Genomic DNA, 20,367 nt, shown 5'->3' with positions numbered 1-20,367 from the left:
TATAATAATTTCCGCCATCAAACAAACTTAAAATTATACTGATTTAGTGTCATATTTTATATAAATTATTAAACATGCCATATAGTACCGGCAAAACATTGCGTCTGTCAATTTCATATGCAGTTAAAACAGTTTCTAATCACTTGGATTCATACTTATTATGTCATTTCTGTCATTATTTTCTACTATGAACGTAAATGTGCATTTATGTTGGTTTCAATTTCAATCAACGTCCAAATCGCAAAGACAATTTTTTCGCAGGTGTACGGCTGGTTGGTATTCCTCCGTATGGAAGATGTACGGCTTCATGAATTTATTTTTCGTAAATACCTTATTTTAAAAATATTAGACATGTTGTCCATATTCCCTTGGTCTCCTCCTTAAAATATTTCGTGGGTCCGCCCTTGCTGACCCTCCCCACCTAGTTATTTTAGACTAGGACTGAGCCAGACACCCCTCCCCCCCCCCCCCCCCCCCCCCCCCTCCTTCTAACTTCGAAGTGCCATTATTTTACTGACGAATATTATTATTTTTCAGTGAGGTGTGCATGTCGGTGTACGTTATACAAATAAAGATGCTCATTTTTAAAATTGCGCTTCTTCACTACAGGCACGACGGAAGCAAGTAGACACAGGAGGGACTGACCGAGATCGAGGACGCAAAGCAAAGTCTATAGGCGGTTCGGGGCTATACTCTCCCGTAAAACGTTGAACACTAGATGTCCTGAAATGCAATTTCCTGCATTCAACAAGTAAAATGCATCTCTGGCTTAAGATGTAAAACAAATAATACTTTTGATTCAGAATTATTGGAGGGGCTAGAGCCCCCCCCCCCCCCCACCACCACCACCACCACCACCCCACCCGCCGCCAGCGCCCATCCCTGCTCCGCCGTGCCTGCACTAGAACAATGCTACATCTGCTCATTGTTCTGGAATATGGATTACTGTACATTGGAGATTGTTTCTGGTTTATGTTGACATATATTTTAATATTTAATCTGCTTATTGGAGTACAACACGAGATGGTTGAGTTACTGGCGTGATGCAAGTCAACGGTGTATCGTTCACGATGTCGGTCCGTTCAGTTTAAAGTAGCAAGCTCCCATCCATTCCATAATTTTGTTTATTAATTACTGTTTTAAAGTTGATGTATCGGGTATTTTTGTTTTTTTATTATTATCGAACTATTTAACTGACGTGCTATTATTAATATTATCATTTAACAATTTCGAAGGATGGTACGTCACCAGGGAAAAATCCACTGTCTTATCTATACTAAATATACTCGACATTGCACATTTAATTAATCTTGATCAAACACCCCAGTTACAAAGTTCCAAGTCCAGTCTGTATATTGCTTCTTGAACTTCGGTAGATTTTTCTTTGGTTCTGTTATGTTACAAAGGACTTTGAAATTTGTATAATTTGCCAAAAGTATTTATTAACTTATCTTTTAATATATAGACTATACTTGCAACTACACAACGACGTTTATTAGTAGAAAAAACAACGTTATTTGATTAGAAAATATGATGTCACAGTTTCATGCGTTAATATTTTTTTCACACAAAATACTTTGAAAATGAAAGACAAAAACTAACTGGAGCCAAAGAGTCTACGAGCTTGAAGATCACGGATTCAGTCAGAAAAAAATGATGTAGATTGTTTCTATTTGTTAAACTAAGGATTCATAGCAGTTCAGTAGTGTTATGTCTAATATAGACCAAATAAGGAAACAAAGAGTACTAAACTCCTCTCTCTCTCTCTCTCTCTCTCTCTCTCTCTCTCTCTCTCTCTCTCTCTCTCTCTCTCTCTCTCTCTCTCTCTCTCTCTCTCTCTCTCTCTCTCTCTCTCTCTCTCTCTCTCTCTCTCTCTCTCTCATAAAGTCTAGTAGATTAGGTAAAAAAAAAAAAAGTAATGTGAAAAAAATATGTGAAATTATGAATACTGGTACAATTTGTAATACAATTCGCCCTGAATGTAGGACACACGCGATTTGACGACAATTGCAGCTGTCATCTTTGTTTTCAAAATGGCTGCCATGGAAAAAACTAATTTGTTATTATCGTGAATTACGGGATTATGGGGACATATAAAACCTTGATTTAAGTTACTAATCCCATGTTTTCACAACCAAGAAATTCAATAGACCTGACAAAAACACCCTACTGTTACTACTTGTATGTCAAAATTAAACTGATCTTTGTCACAAACTAATGTATTGAAAATCACATACCGGTATTAGATTCACGGTAGTTCAAACTAAATGTAGATTTATGTTGATTCGTTCCTCCAATTATCTCTCTGTATCGGCCTTAAGAGCAGCCTAGTATTCTGATATCTCTCTCTCTCTCTCTCTCTCTCTCTCTCTCTCTCTCTCTCTCTCTCTCTCTCTCTCTCTCTCTCTCTCTCTCTCCCCTCTCTCTCCCCCTCTCTCTCTCTCTCTCTCTCTCTCTCTCCTCTCTCCTCTCTCCACACATCATTGAAGATGGTGAGTGGCTGGCATTACAGATGAGTAAAGCTGGTGTAGACGTCACTCAGATCATTGATGAGTTTGAAGCAATACCTTGCCAGCCCCCCCCCCCCCCCTCCCCCATAAACAACAACAACGAAACAAAATATACACAAAACCATAACCAGCAGCCCTCAGTTCTACTTGGCTAGCTAAGCGAGAAACTCCAGTATGACAGTTCATCTCAAAGAACAACATGGCTTTCTTCCATAAGAACAGCCAAGGACCACATCAAATTAGGATCATGGAAAACAAGTCTGAATTATTCGGCAGGATGTACATTTCTTGTCAATCCAGAAATGGAGATTTGAAACACATTTTTACACATGAAGATCTGGGATCTCCACCTGTTCTTTCAGACGTGAGAGAACTAAGGCAATGCACAAAGTCAGATCTCATTGTCTGCTTTGATAAGTTGTCTGATTATGATATGTCAGAAGTAGAACCATCAGTTTAGATGGTTCCGTGATAGTCAATATGCTGCTGGTTCCCAAATAGTATGCAACATGTTGTGAGTATACAGAACAAGTCGTCATACTTTACTTACGCAGACTTTGCAATCGTAAATCATCTAGATGTTGTATGGGATCGATACATCAGTACGGCCTAGAGAGTCCAGCGAGGCAGAAAAAGAGGATGGAAGAGCCGCATTATTATCGAACTGGACTCCTGGTGTAGTTTGTGAATGAGGAAAAACAACCCCATAAATGTGCAGGTCCACCTGTGCTAATTGGAAAGTCATCCAACTGGTGGCCCACTGAGGGTTTCTGACAACAAGACCGTAAGAGTTATTTCCCATAGTGCGCTATCCCTGTCTGTTGACACAATTTAACATTCAGTTTGAGTGAATATCGGTTTCATTGTTTTACGTAATAAACGAGGCCTGTCCATGCTTGTGTAATGTAATGTTGTTTTCCTATGTACCGTAAAACATTTTAAAATTCTGTAAAAAAATAATAATTCAACACTGAAAATGTTTATATTTATTTTCAATAATGTCATCGTGGCTTAAAAGCTGTATATTATAAATGAACACAGGTAAGTTGTATTTGTTTCTAAAATAAAAACCCGGTTTTGAAAACGTGTCTAGTTAGAATGTTACAAATATATGATCTCGAGCAGCAACAATACGATGCAAACTATATTCTCTATATTTAATATGCAGCCTATTTACAGCTAATCCGAAACTTTATTGTGTATAGCTGGGAGAATGTGTTGCATGTTCCTTGTAAGTACCATTGGTACTGGTACTGGCGCTGGCGCTGGCGCTGGCACTGGTACTGGTACTGGTACTGGTACTGGTACTGGCCCAGTGCGTGATACTTACATGTATTTTAAAGGGACAGTCTCTAAGTTGCATAATGACCAAAATATTTATTAACTTTTCTTGTCAAATTACATTATATTGAAAAACATTTATTTTTATTTAGTACCACATTGAATTTTATCATTTATATTACTGCAAAATCCAACTCAGTGTGACAGACAGGTTAACTCGTCATGTCATACTTTGATTTTTAATTGCATCTCTATATCGACAGAATAAAAAACAAACCTAATTGTTAGTGGATACCTGATGAATATTGTCTATACATATTTCTCCAAGGAGTGGCAAAATTAAAATGTTGATATTCAAAACATTTTAAAATTGCGAAATATGACATTTGCAAGATGGAGAGTGAGTACACCCTTAACGTATGCTGTTTACGTTTCTAGTTGCCATAAATAGTTGGTTTTCCCTGCGTCTGCATGTTTTAATTACAATATTAGTAAATTACAAAAAAAACAAATGGCGGATAATGATATTGTGATGACCAATCACAAGATATCTCATTGTCACTAACTACCCATTTGTCCAATGGCTTGTCTTGTTTAATTCCACCACTGGCAGGACTCCATCCACATGCAGCTGTTCCTCTTGGCGTCAAAACCTGTGTTAACTGGACATGTTAGTTGGTAGGACGCAAGCTTGTTGCCCCAGACAACGCACAGGTGGAAGTTCCTACACTTGGTGGGATCGCGGTGCAGGCCAGGCCCAAGACGACTGCAGCTTACTCCAGTCACTCCGGGACTCTGGAAGCCTGAAATTATTCTCCATATTAATTGGGATTCTAATAACCATTATCCTGTACATATCCTGTATACATTTGTTATTTATTGTTTATTACTTTTCCCCTTAATTTTTGGCTTTACAGGATAAAGATAATAACTTGTTAATGGCGTAGGATATCGGCTTTATCCTGTTCACGCCGAATAAGAAATTCTGCTACCGGCCTCGGTGGTGTCGTGGGTAAGGATTCGCAGCCCGGTACCAGCTTCCACCCAGAGCGAGTTTTAACGACCCAATGGGTAGGTGCAAGACCACTACATCCTCTTATCTCTCACTAACCACTAATCTCTAACAACTAACCCACTGTCCTGGTAGGTACCGACTCCCACCCAGAGTGAGTTTTAACGACCCAATGGGTAGGTGCAAGACCACTACATCCTCTTATCTCTCACTAACCACTAATCTCTAACAACTAACCCACTGTCCTGGGCAGACAGCCAGGTAGGCGAGGTGTGTGCCCAGGACAGAGTACTTGACACTTAATTGGATATAAGTACGAAAATAAGTTGAAATGAAAATGAATAAAACTCTGCTCCCTAGTTATTCTCTATTTATAGACATACTCAGTGGCGTAGTAAGGGGACACGGGGCCATGCACCCCACCCGAACCTTTTTTTTTTCATTTTTGTTTTTACTGTATTAAATTTTATACATACATACATAGTGTGGGTTGCCCCCACCAATAGTGAGTCTCCCCCCCCCCCCCCCCCCATATAAATTCCTGGCTACGCCAGTGGGCACAATGACAGGTGTTATAAAACAGATAGATAAGGATAATATAAGGACATTTGTATAGAACTCTGTAATCATTTAAGAACATAAAATGTCAAAATAATAAAACTAAAACGTCACATGTTAAAAAAATCCATTTTGTATAAATATTGTTTTAAATTGCATAATTCCTTTACATTATTATTAGTTGGCCTACATAATAACTGCATAATTAATTTAAACATAGATGGATGGATTCTATAATATTTATATAATTATGAAACGCTATAATTATTATAAAAAGGGCAAGATAATATAATATGAAACTCATCGTGAGTTTCACCTCAAATACACCAAACGCACCATCTAGTAGTTTTGTTTATATCTGTGGTAACTACCAATTTCAATGGCTAAACTATGTGATGACAATCTAATCTTTATGATGCATTTTTTTTAAAAGCTAGAATAGGTATTTTAAAAATAATTTTGTAGAATAAACTGTTTTACTCTATACATGTATTTATAAATATATGATGTATCTAGAACGCCACTAAGATGTTGCTCACATTGGTTCATAATTCTCTATTTTATCAGTGGCAAGTAAAAATGACATTTAATGCTTCATGCTTGTACCACAATTCATAAAACCCCAGTGAACATAGTAATTTATTTGTCTTGCCCAGTTAATATATCACATTTTTATATAAGTTCGACACTGTCTGGGTGCAGTATAAAATTATTCTTTGTGTGCAATAATTTAAACCAATACTTTATCACACGGTACCTGCGTAAATACGACTGAGGATTCTTCCTAATTCAAAATGTTACGTAATAGTAGTGTGGATTATTTAACATTTAGAATACTTTTACAAACCTCAGTGTGTAAATTTTCTATATTATTTGCCTTAAAAAAAACCCTAAAAATTTCAGAATAACAAAACAGTATACTTGCTATGTATTTATCGAATAAATACATACATACATTAAAAATAATTGCTGTGGTTTTTTGTTTGTGTGTTTGTTTGTTTGTTAGGGGTTCTTTCTTTCGTTCTCTTGTAATTCAGATAGTAAATTCCATAGCCTTATTACCCCCAACAACCCCCCTGTCTTGGACTCGTCCACTGGGGAATCGCGGAGAATGTGCCCAGGACAGTCGTGCTTGAACCTTCGGTGGATGTAAGCACGAATCAAATGGTCGATTGATTGATACATACTAGTATTGTGGTTAAACATTAATTATTACTATTTTTCTTCAGTCCATACATGGCCCTGGTCTGCTCTTAATTTGATTGCATGTGTAAATTTACCGTTATAATTAAAGCCTAATCCAAGATCAAAGAACTGGTCTACAATCTCAAGTAACACATCATTATAATACCACTGTAATACCACCCTTTCTAAAAACCACAATCTTAGTTTTTTCAACATTAAGACATAAACTTCATGCAATGTTATACAGATATAACATGTTTAACATTTCTTGGAGACCTTCACCAGTTTGAGCAAAAATCACTATATCGTCAGCATATAATAATAAAAATATACTTAATTCCTTTAACTCGTAATCATGAAATAAATTATCAATTAATGCATTTTCTACGTCATTTGCATAAAAAGAGTACAAAAATAGGTGACAAAACTTCCCCTTGCATTAAACCGATATCATTATTTATAGACATTTACCTCAAATTCCAATTCTGGACAAAGTCTTTTTATAATCAATAAAACAACAATAAAGTTTAGATTTATCCAAAATTGTTTTTGTAATAAAGAAAATAAGCTACATTGCATCTATTGTGCCCATTCCTCGACGAAAGACACATTTGCCAAGAGCACTAAGCAAATTAATTCCTCAGTAATTATTGGGGTTCGCTGTATCACATTTGAAATGTTCTTGAATGTCTTGGGGATCATTGGAGTTGCTTGGGAAACGTGTCTAAGATAAGTATAAAAAGGCAGTAATTTTAATGTTTTTAAAAAATAGCAACAGACTGGAAACAGTGCTTAGTACAAAGTCCAAATATTTTACATGCCCACATCCCTCAGGTTCAGGCATGTCCACTCTAGACCCTGCCGCTGGTACGACCAGTGGCCTTGCCCAGGGCGGAGGAGAAGTTAAAGGGCAATATTGATTTATTATTAATGGGGAAGGGAATATTTAACTTTTGAAGCGACAGCCTAATATTCTATCGTGGTATTATTTATTTTTTTTTTTTTAATGGATATCCAAATTATAAATTTAAATCTTATTATTTAATTTAATATTATTAGCCCTGAAGGAAAGATATACCTGTTGACTTGGGCGCCTCTAACAATATTGTGTTTAAATACCTGTTGACTTGGGCGCCTTTAACAATATCGTGTTTAAATACCTGTTGACTTGGGCGCCTCTAACAATATCGTGTTTAAATACCTGTTGACTTGGGCGCCTTTAACAATATCGTGTTTAAATACCTGTTGACTTGGGCGCCTCTAACAATATCGTGTTTAAATACCTGTTGACTTGGGCGCCTCTAACAATATTGTGTTTAAATACCTGTTGACTTGGGCGCCTTTAACAATATCGTGTTTAAATACCTGTTGACTTGGGCGCCTCTAACAATATCGTGTTTAAATACCTGCTGACGTGGGCGCCTCTAACAATATCGTGTTTAAATACCTGCTGACGTGGGCGCCTCTAACAATATCGTGTTTAAATACCTGCTGACGTGGGCGCCTCTAACAATATCGTGTTTAAATACCTGCTGACGTGGGCGCCTTAACAATAACAATGCTGACGTGGGCGCCTCTAACAATATCGTGTTTAAATACCTGCTGACGTGGGCGCCTCTAACAATATCGTGTTTAAAAACCTGCCGATGTGGACGCCTTTAACAATATCGTGTTTAACTACCTGCTGACGTGGGCGCCTCTAACAATATCGTGTTTAAATACCTGCTGACGTGGGCGCCTCTAACAATATCGTGTTTAAAAACCTGCCGATGTGGACGCCTTTAACAATATCGTGTTTAACTACCTGCTGACGTGGGCGCCTCTAACAATATCTGTTTAAATACCTGCTGACGTGGGCGCCTCTAACAATATCGTGTTTAAAAACCTGCCGATGTGGACGCCTTTAACAATATCGTGTTTAACTACCTGCTGATGTGGACGCCTCTAACAATATCGTGTTTAACTACCTGCTGACGTGAGCGCCTCTAACAATATCGTATTTGAATACCTGCTGACGTGGGCGCCTCTAACAATATCGTGTTTAAAAACCTGCCGATGTGGACGCCTTTAACAATATCGTGTTTAACTACCTGCTGACGTGGGCGCCTCTAACAATATCGTATTTAAATACCTGCTGACGTGGGCGCCTCTAACAATATCGTGTTTAAATACCTACTGACGTGGGCGCCTCTAACAATATCGTGTTTAAAAACCTGCCGATGTGGACGCCTTTAACAATATCGTGTTTAAATACCTGCTGAAGTGGGCGCCTCTAACAATATCGTGTTTAAATACCTGCTGACGTGGGCGCCTCTAACAATATTGTGTTTAAATACCTGCTGACGTGGGCGCCTCTAACAATATCGTGTTTAAAAACCTGCCGATGTGGACGCCTTTAACAATATCGTGTTTAACTACCTGCTGACATAGGCGCCTGTAACAATATCGTGTTTAAATACCTGTTGACTTGGGCGCCTTTAACAATATCGTGTTTAAATACCTGCTGATGTGGACGCCTCTAACAATATCGTGTTTAAATACCTGTTGACGTGGGCGCCTCTAACAATATCGTGTTGTATTACCTGTTGACGTGGGCGCCTGTAACAATACCGTGTTTAAATATCTGTTGACGTGGGCGCCTATAACAATATCGTGTTTAATTACCTGTTGACGTGGGCGCCTATAACAATATCGTGTTTAAATACCTGTTGACGTGGGCGCCTCTAACAATATCGTGTTTAAATACCTGTTGACGTGGGCGCCTCTAACAATATCGTGTTTAAATACCTGTTGACGTTGGCGCCTATAACAATATCGTGTTTAATTATCTGTTGACGTGGGCGCCTATAACAATATCGTGTTTAAATACCTGTTGGCGTGGGCGCCTCTAACAATATCGTGTTTAAATACCTGTTGACGTGGGCGCCTCTAACAATATCGTGTTTAAATACCTGTTGACGTGGGCGCTTCGTTTTTCTGAGGGCGCGGTCGGCTGTTCGCGGCAGACGGGCCTCCGATGATTCTGTTGATCTCTTTCAGCAGCGGGTATTTGCCCTGACCACACCCCTGGCCCGTGAAGTCGTCCATCTCCACCGACCACACGAAGGCCCCGCCAAGATTCTTCTCATTCAGAAACCGCGCCTAGAAGGTAACGATGGTGATATGGTAATTTATATTTTGTTGAAGTTCAACCGTCTACTGATATAAATGTAACAGACATCTTCGAATCTAAGAACTTGAAATCACATACAGTAGAATCTCATTGGCTCGAATTCGGATCATTCGAACATACTACTACACTCGAACCAAGTTTGTTTGTTTTCAACTTATATTCGTGCTTATATCCAATTAAGATTCAAGCACACTGTCCTGGGCACACACCTCAGTTATGCCCAGGACAGTGAGTTAGTGGTTAGTGAGAGAAGAGAGTGTAGTGGTCTTACACCTATCCATTGAGTCGTTAAAACTCGCTCTGGGTGAGAGCCGATACCGGGCTGCGAACCCTGTACCTACCAGCCTTATGTCCGATGGCTTAGCCACGACACCACCGAGGCCGCTAACTCGAACCAAAAGCGAAGTCCCGAATTTTTAATTTTTTAAAAGTAAACCCTTTCATTTTGCACTGATGCGTCGAACAACACTTGGGTCGAAGACTAGTTTTCTCCCGCACACTTACGTCAGCCCCGTCAAAGGGAAATCTATATGTATAATACATTTTGCATATCGCTCAAATCAAAACCATTCACTACTATAGATACCCTCATCTTTGCATTTTGGGGTTCGTGCGTGTCTGAGAATATTGTTTTCTATTTGAGATACACAAAATGTAGAAAGGAGAGGAACACCTCATTACAAATTTAACCTACGGCTATTTGGAGTGTAATACAATTAAACCTCGTAAAACTCTTAATAAGACTCTTAATAAACCGGAATTCCCCAAACCGGACGAGATAATTGAGGTTTGTACATACTTTGACTATCTGGCCTGTCTGTTAGGAGAGTGGGTTAATAGCGGTTAGTCAAGGAGCAGTCCTCAGTTAGCCAGGTGATCATTATTGTAAACCTTTCTACAGATAGGACAGCCTTTGATGTATCAATCAAAGCGCAAAGGTTGGGATATGGAATGAAAACTACCAAGAAGGCTCCTGATACATTAACATTCATATATTGTAACAAAAAAAACACCTGCCTGTGGTGTCATGTTTAACCCATCGGACACAACGCTGATAAGTACTGGGTTCGCAGCCCGGTGCCGGCTCCCAAACAGAGTAAGTTTTAACAACTCATTGGGTAGATGTAAGACCACTACACCCTCTTCTCTCTCAATAACACTGACCAACTAACAAGTAACCCATTGTCTTGGACAGACAGCCCAGATAGCTGAGGTGTGTGCCCAGGATAGCATGCTTGAACCTTGATTGAATATAAGCACGAAAATAAGTTGAAATGAATGAATGAATGAATGAATATAAACGAGTGTCATAATGTTAACAAACCTTATGTCCAATGCTCTCGACGTCATCATACCCCACCCACTGGTCACCTCCGTAGGAATAGGGCGCAAACTGTTCAGGGATCCACACCCGCTTCCAGTTGTTATTCTTTTGAAACTGGCAAATCTGAAACAAAGAAGAAATAGATCGCAAATATGAAGAATTCTTTGGAATAAAATGATTCGCCTATCGTTAAGCTGGTTGATAAAAGAGTCGCCCACAGATGCGCAGCACCTACGGACGTTCTTAATCTTCTCAGTACATTTAAGATCCTGGGGCTTGTCACGATTATCAAGACAGACGCCAGGGAGAGGGGGTGCTGGGTCGAAATTTCGTCTCTTTTTTATAAAATATATTTTCTGGGGGAGCATGACCTGACTACCCTAAAACGTTTGCTTGCCACAGTCTAGCCCTCATGTACATGCACCCGCAACATGTCCATGCATCTCACCACTATTTATGTGTTGAGTGCGTCGTTAAATAAAACATGTCCTTTTCCTTCTTCTCACCACTATTGTTTTTACATAGGCAATAAACTAAATGACATGACATTCAGTTCTAGAGTATTGACTCAACCCTGTTTTTGCATAGCCTCAGCATGCAGGCAATACACTACATGACATGACATGACATTCAGTTCTAAATTATTAGCTCCACCTTGTCTTTAACTATTATATAATTGTGACCTCCTTTCAATATTACATAACCTAAGAGTCAAATTGGTTCTGATTCCATCAACATAAACTAAAGAAAAGGAAGGAAGAAAATGTTTTATTTAATGACGCACTCAACACATTTTATTTACGGTTATATGGCGTCGGACATATGGTTAAAGACCACACAGATATTGAGAGGAAACCTGCTGTTACCACTTCATGGGCTATTCTTTTCGATTAGCAGCAAGGGATCTTTTATATGCTCCAACCCACAAACAGGATGGCACATATCACGGCCTTTGATATACCAGTCGTGGTGCAATGGCTGCAATGAGAAATAGTCGAATGGGCCCACCGACGGGGATCGATCCCAGACCGACCGTGCACCAAACGAGCGCTGTACCACTGAGCAAATGCTGCACAAGTGGTATGATTCCTTCACAAACTACCCCTCACCTTTCTAAAACGCCTATTTTGTAAAGACTACGTTCAGCTTTTTTTTCTCGTTTTAAAAGTGTTCGATGACGTTAATCCACCCCAGTTCAGCGTAAGGGTTGAAAAAAAATTTGGTTTTATTTAACGACGCCACTAGAGCACATTGATTTTTTTATCTTATCATCGGCTATTGGACGTCATACATATGGTCATTCTGACACTGTTTTTTTTAAAGGAAACCCGCTGTCGCCACATAGGTTACTCTTTTACGACAGGCAGCAAGGGATCTTTTATTTGCGCGTACCACAGGCAGGATAGCATAAACCATGGCCATTGTTGAACCAGTTATGGATCACTGGTCGGTGCAAGTGGTTTACACCTACCCACTGAGCCTTGCGGAGCACTCACTCAGGGTTTGGAGTCGGTATCTGGATTAAAAATCCCATGCCTCGACTGGGATCCGAACCCAGTACCTACCAGAATGTAAACTGATGGCCAAAACACGACGCCACCGAGGCCGGTGCGTAAGGGTTGAATGCTACTGAAAATGTTAATAATTAAGAACGGCCCTTAATTAAATTAAATTTTAAATTAATTTTATTTTATTTATTTTAAATATGACATAATATGCGTGATGAACTTAATGCTAGAGACGCGACTAAAAGATGACGGAAACATTTCTCCCCGTCGGTGGGCTTATTCGGGTATTTCTCATGCACCACGACTGGTATATCAAAAGCCGTAGCATGTGCTATCCTGTCTGTGGGATGGTGAATATAAAAGATGTAGCGGGTTAAATTTGACCTTTGACCTTGACCTTTAAATCGGGTAGACTTTTCTCGAAACAAATGGATGGACCTAAAATATAACTGCGAAATGTGGTGCTTTAGGCCAACGTGTCACAATATCGCCCGAATTTAAACTAAATACTCACTATATAAACGCAAAGAGTTAGGCTTTTAAATTTCAATCAAATGTCAAGTATAAAAACCCCCCACCACAATTAGGGCGGGAGTAGCCCAGTGGGAAAGTGATCGCTTGATGCGCGGTCGGTCTGGGATCGATCCCCGTCAGTGGGCCCATTGGGCTATTCTTGTTCTAGCCAGTGCACCACTACTGGTGTACCAAAGGCCGTGGTATGTGCTATCCTGTATGTGGGATGGTGCTTATAAAAGATCCCTTGCTACTAATGGAAAAATGTAGTGGGTCTTCTCTCTAAGACGATATGTCAAAATTATCAAATATTTGTCATCCAATAGCCGATGACTAATAAATTAATATGCTCAAGTAGTGTCGTTAAACAAAACCAACTCACTTTAAAACCTTTGAGTGTCTTACCTCGTAGTATGCGAGCACGCCGCGTTCTGTCGTGTAGGGGCCGGGTCGTCCCCCTCGCGTGGCGTTGTCGCCGATGTTGTGTTTCCACCTGCTCAGCAGTGTGTAGCTCATCCCGTATGTGGCGATGCCCATGATGAAGCGGCTGGGGTGGATGCCGGCGTCAAGCCAAAAGTTAACTGTCCATTCCTGTGTAGGTTTATAACATATACATAACATTTATACTGTATAGTATTATAGGGCATATTTCAAAAGTGGTCAACATCAAACACAATAATTCAAATTAGCAGCTACAACTACATTTTGCCTTCAATAATTCAAATTAGCAGCTACAACTACATTTTGCCTTCAATAATTCAAATTAGCAGCTACAACTACATTTTGCCTTCAATAATTCAAATTAAAAAGCTACAACTACATTTTGCCTTCAATAATTCAAATTAGCAGCTACAACTACATTTTGCCTTCAATAATTCAAATTAGCAGCTACAACTACATTTTGCCTTCAATAATTCCGTACATGTTTTTAAAAATCCTGTTTAAGCTACTATAAACAGTAGGAATACCTGAAACACATGGTGTACAAACATTAATATTCTAAGGAAGAACATGTAATTAATATCCAGTTTTATTCGCTAAAAACTTTGTTAGCCGGGGGCATGTTTAAAAGTCTGTAAAGTCAGGAATGCCCCTTTAAGAGTCATGACTGTCATTTCTGAATGAAGTATAATGATGCAGAAATCACTTCAAAATATATATCTAGGTGTGGTATAATGTATTCATTAAAATTATACTTATAAAATGTATAACATTTTTTCCATCCATCACCAAAATATAATTTCCATCCGACACCAAAACTAAAATGCCTGTTGAAGACAAAGGGTTAATTAGAGAAGTAACTTAGCTAATCATGATTTCAAACATGTTTCTTGGTTATGTAAAAAAAAACAAAAAACCAACAACAAACAAAACCAAAAAAACATTGGTTTATCAAAGTTCCCTTGTATACTTTTGATAGAATGTTGCATTGATTGATTCTGTTAATTTGGCATCTTTGATTTCTATCAATGTCCGACACCAAAACTATTCACATTTCACTAAGTAAAAATGGGTTAATTAAGGAATTTGTTATGCATGGTATTATTGCAGCTCCTTCTGCCTCATACACAACTATATCACTTCATTTCCTAATGCGAATGACTTAAATGGAATACAAGGGCAAAGTTTCAAATTTCATCCGTCACCAAAACTAGTATTTTGAAATATGCTGTATATTACATGTATACACCTGGACATTAATTAAGTATCACCTGACTTGTATTGCAGTCAAACAGACGTCTAAAAGGAAGTGTCTACACCGACGGAGTTTACACCAAGCATTGAGAGTTGTTACAAATTCTATATTTACTTGATACAGAGAAGCACATAGTGTGATTCCAGCTCCGTACAATACATTTCCATGCATATTTACTAGTTGTGGGTTTTTTTACTCTCTAGAATACATTAAACGTTGATGTGACGACAGGTTCCCTTATTGTAAATCTGTTTCCATCCCTTGTTAAATAGACGTCAAATACCTGGTTTAACTCCTGTCTCCAGCCATTGGTAAATATATGTCAAGTACCTGGTTTAACACCTGTCTACAGCCCTTGTTAAATAGATGTCGAGTACTTTGTTTAACGCCTGCCTCCATCCCTTGTTAAACAGATGTCAAGTACCTGGTTTAATTCCTGTCTCCAGCCCTTGTTAAATAGATGTCAAGTACCTGGTTCAATCCTGTCTCCATCCCTTGTTAAATAGATGTCAAGTACCTGGTTCAATCCTGTCTCCAGCCCTTGTTACATAGATGTCAAATACCTGGTGTAACTCCTGTCTCCAGCCCTTGTTAAATAGATGTCAAGTACCTGGTTTAACTCATGTCTCCAGTCCTTGTTAAATAGATGTCAAGTACCTGGTTTAACTCCTGTCTCCAGCCCTTAAATAGATGTCAAGTACCTGGTTTAACTCCTGTCTCCAGCCCTTGTTAAATAGATGTCAAGTACCTGGTTTAACTCCTGTCTCCAGCCCTTGTTAAATAGATGTCAAGTACCTGGTTTAACTCCTGTCTCCAACCATTGTTAAACAGATGTCAAGTACCTGGTTTAACTCCTGTCTCCAGCCCTTGTTAAACAGATGTCAAGTACCTGGTTTAACTCCTGTCTCCAGCCCTTGTTAAACAGATGTCAAGTACCTGGTTTAACTCCTGTCTCCAGCCCTTGTCGATGCGGTTCTTGTATATGCCGCTGTGGTGGCCCACGTTGTCCTCCCACTGGCCGTGGTAGTTGTACGTCATCACAAGCAGGTAGTCAACGTGTCTGTAGATTTAAATAATAATAATAATAATAATAATAATAATAATAATGGTTGTGGGGTTTTTGACGGTAAACGTGTGCAATATGTTTGTTTTTTTTCCCCCGGGGATTGATCAATTATTTCCTATAAGATAGCACTCTATGAATGAATTGGTGGATGGATGGATGGATGGATGGATAGATGAATGAATGAATATTTAATTACATTCCAGCATGAAAAAAAGGACGCAAGATATTTTCGTGCTTACAACACATTATGGTTCCAGCACCTAGTCTTGGAGACACACACTGTCACATCTCCACTATCTGCGATGTTTGTCCACGACAGTGAGTAAGTGGTTAGTTGTTAGTGCTTAGAGAGCAGGTGATGTAGTTGTCTTTAATTAGCCTTTCAAATTCGCTCTGGGTGGGAGCCGGTATCAGGTTGTGAACTTAGTATCTACCAGCCACACGTCCGATGGTTTAACCACTACAATGTATTCAACATGAGGTAAACATTAAACAAGCTGATATCAAGACGTAATAACATGTAGGGGAGAGATGTATCTGGGTGGTAAACCGCTCGCCTGGGGCACGATTGATCGTCACCCATTGTTACTCTACCCCACACTCTTGATCACTCATCAAACTGTTAGATAAAAGTTAAAGTTTGTTTTGTTTAACGACTTTTTAAAATGTGTCTGGCCCCAAAACAGAAGCCAAGTCAAGGTTGGTGGCCTTGAATAGATGCATCGTGCTTCACACTGTATACAGCTAGGCACGTATATATATATATATAAAGTTTATTTGTTATGTTTACCGACACCACTAGAGCACATTGATTTATTAATCATCGGCTGTTGGATGTCAAACATTTGGTAATTTTGACTCGTAGTCATCAGAGGAAACCCGCTACATTTTTTCATTAGTAGCAAGGGGTCTTTCATATGCACTTTCCCACATATAGGAAAGCACATACCACGGTCTTTGACCAGTTGTGTTGCACTGGTTACAACGAGAGAAAAAACAATCAGTTGAATGGATCCACCGAGGTGGTTCGTCCTGCAACACAAGCACGTCAGGCAAGCACTCAACCGACTGAGCCAAATTCCGCCCCCAAACTGTTAGCTGATATACAGTATACAGTATACACGAATACTCTCAAATAGTACAGCAATCAATGAACCCACCTTACCTCCAGCAACACGAATACTCTCAAATAGTACAGCAATCAATGAACCCACCTTATCTCCAGCAACACGAATACTGTCAAAGATTACAGCAATCAATGAACTCACCTTACCTCCAGCAACACGAATACTCTCAAAGATTACAGCAATCAATGAACCCACCTTACCTCCAGCAACACGAATACTGTCAAATAGTGCAGCAATCAATGAACCCACCTTACCTCCAGCAACACGAATACTCTCAAAGATTACAGCAATCAATGAACTCACCTTACCTCCAGCAACACGAATACTCTCAAATAGTGCAGCAATCAATGAACTCACCTTACCTCCAGCAACACGAATACTCTCAAAGATTACAGCAATCAATGAACCCACCTTACCTCCAGCAACACGAATACTGTCAAATAGTGCAGCAATCAATGAACCCACCTTACCTCCAGCAACACGAATACTCTCAAAGATTACAGCAATCAATGAACTCACCTTACCTCCAGCAACACGAATACTCTCAAATAGTGCAGCAATCAATGAACTCACCTTACCTCCAGCAACACGAATACTCTCAAAGATTACAGCAATCAATGAACCCACCTTACCTCCAGCAACACGAATACTCTCAAAGATTACAGCAATCAATGAACTCACCTGACCTCCAGCAACACGAATACTCTCAAATAGTGCAGCAATCAATGAACCCACCTTACCTCCAGCAACACGAATACTCTCAAAGATTACAGCAATCAATGAACCCATCTTACCTCCAGCAACACGAATACTCTCAAAGATTACAGCAATCAATGAACCCACCTTACCTCCAGCAAAACGAATACTCTCAAAGATTACAGCAATCAATGAACCCACCTTACCTCCAGCAACACGAATACTCTCAAATAGTGCAGCAATCAATGAACCCACCTTACCTCCAGCAACACGAATACTCTCAAATAGTACAGCAATCAATGAACCCACCTTACCTCCAGCAACACGAATACTCTCAAAGATTACAGCAATCAATGAACCCACCTTACCTCCAGCAACACGAATACTCTCAAATAGTGCAGAAATCAATGAACCCACCTTACCTCCAGCAACACGAATACTCTCAAAGATTATAGCAATCAATGAACCCATCTTACCTCCAGCAACACGAATACTCTCAAAGATTACAGCAATCAATGAACCCACCTTACCTCCAGCAACACGAATACTCTCAAAGATTACAGCAATCAATGAACTCACCTTACCTCCAGCAACACGAATACTCTCAAATAGTGCAGCAATCAATGAACCCACCTTACCTCCAGCAACACGAATACTCTCAAATAGTACAGCAATCAATGAACCCACCTTACCTCCAGCAACACGAATACTCTCAAAGATTACAGCAATCAATGAACCCACCTTACCTCCAGCAACACGAATACTCTCAAAGATTACAGCAGTCAATGAACCCACCTTACCTCCAGCAACACGAATACTGTCAAATAGTGCAGCAATCAATGAACCCACCTTACCTCCAGCAACACGAATACTCTCAAAGATTACAGCAATCAATGAACCCACCTTACCTCCAGCAACACGAATACTCTCAAAGATTACAGCAATCAATGAACCCACCTTACCTCCAGCAACACGAATACTGTCAAAGATTACAGCAATCAATGAACTCACCTTACCTCCAGCAACACGAATACTCTCAAAGATTACAGCAATCAATGAACCCATCTTACCTCCAGCAACACGAATACTCTCAAAGATTACAGCAATCAATGAACCCACCTTACCTCCAGCAACACGAATACTCTCAAAGATTACAGCAATCAATGAACTCACCTTACCTCCAGCAACACGAATACTCTCAAAGATTACAGCAATCAATGAACCCACCTTACCTCCAGCAACACGAATACTCTCAAAGATTACAGCAATCAATGAACTCACCTTACCTCCAGCAACACGAATACTCTCAAAGATTACAGCAATCAATGAACCCACCTTACCTCCAGCAACACGAATACTCTCAAAGATTACAGCAATCAATGAACCCACCTTACCTCCAGCAACACGAATACTCTCAAAGATTACAGCAATCAATGAACTCACCTTACCTCCAGCAACACGAATACTCTCAAAGATTACAGCAATCAATGAACTCACCTTACCTCCAGCAACACGAATACTGTCAAAGATTACAGCAATCAATGAACTCACCTTACCTCCAGCAACACGAATACTGTCAAAGATTACAGCAATCAATGAACCCACCTTACCTCCAGCAACACGAATACTCTCAAAGAGTACAGCAATCAATGAACCCACCTTACCTCCAGCAACACGAATACTCTTAAATAGTACAGGGACGGGACGTAGCCCAGTGGTAAAGCGCCTGCTTCATGCGTGGTCGGTCTGAGATCAATCCCCTTCGGTGGGCCTATTGGGATATTTCTCGTCCCAGCCAGTGCACCACGACTGGTATATCAAAGGCCGTGGTATGTACTATATTGTCTGTGGTATGGTGCATATAAAATATCCCTTGCTACTAATGGGGAAAATGTAGCGGGTTTCCTCTCTAAGAACATATGTTGAAATTACCAAATGTTTGACATCCAATAGCCGATTATTAATAAATCAGTGTGCTCTAGTGGTGTCGTTAAACAAAACAAACAAACTATAAACTCAAAGATTACAATATATTCGAAGAATTGGCCCTAAAATGTTTTAAACATGGAAGCTGTGCTACTCCCCCCCCCCCCCCCCCCCCCCCCCCCCTTATCAATAACAACAACTCTCCAGAAGAAGCTGTATGGCACAAGAAGTGATCTACAGAGAACAGTATCGTTCATAGTCACTGCTGGCCTCGACGTGTAGTCAACAAGCGAACGAAAAGAAGAAGATTAAAAAGTACTCCCGAATGTTTTTGTATGTCTAAAGCTAACCGAACCCCCACCCACCCTCTCTTGTTACCGCACCTTAGATCCACCCTGCATGTACCAATACAACTTACTTGACGATCTCTTTGGGCTCGTATCCCGCCTCAATGAATCCTCTTCCAGCGGCGGTTGCCAGGGTGAGGATCAACTTCTCCTTGCCAGTTTTGCGCGCCTCTTCTTTAAAAGCATCTTGGATTTGCTGTTCAGAAGGTATTTTTCAGTTAAATGAGAAATAATATGTTATTGGTTTTGTGTCAAATTCGTCATATTTGTTATCTGTCTGCTATTACATCAGCAAAGAAAAAGTATCCAGTGCCATTCATGTTTATTTATTCTTTGAAATCAAACGCTAAAAGGGGACTTGTGACCTTCATATATACGTGCACTGTGATTTCCTTTCAGTCATGCTAATTAGGTCATTAATATTCCAAAACTTTAATATATGAGAT

At 39.7% G+C, this 20,367-nt stretch overlaps 1 protein-coding gene across 1 annotated transcript in view; it reads right to left on the bottom strand.

Moving 5' to 3' along the window:
- Positions 1-3,587: 3,587 nt before the first annotated feature.
- The window catches only part of LOC121377780 (chitotriosidase-1-like), a 32,249-nt gene continuing 15,469 nt past the window's right edge, over positions 3,588-20,367 (bottom strand). The window contains exons 5-10 of the mRNA XM_041505869.1: positions 19,993-20,117; positions 15,696-15,819; positions 13,469-13,654; positions 11,043-11,165; positions 9,498-9,687; positions 3,588-4,594 (exon numbers count right to left, since the gene is read on the bottom strand). Coding sequence (XP_041361803.1) covers positions 4,386-4,594; positions 9,498-9,687; positions 11,043-11,165; positions 13,469-13,654; positions 15,696-15,819; positions 19,993-20,117 — 957 coding nt within the window. The 3' untranslated portion in view covers positions 3,588-4,385. The remainder of the gene's footprint in view (positions 4,595-9,497; positions 9,688-11,042; positions 11,166-13,468; positions 13,655-15,695; positions 15,820-19,992; positions 20,118-20,367) is intronic.

Source organism: Gigantopelta aegis, chromosome 7, assembly GCF_016097555.1.
Source record: "Gigantopelta aegis isolate Gae_Host chromosome 7, Gae_host_genome, whole genome shotgun sequence".
Taxonomy (NCBI): Eukaryota; Metazoa; Mollusca; class Gastropoda; order Neomphalida; family Peltospiridae; genus Gigantopelta; species Gigantopelta aegis.
The sequence above is the reverse complement of the archived record's forward strand: the minus strand, read 5'-3'. Positions and strand labels throughout refer to the sequence as shown.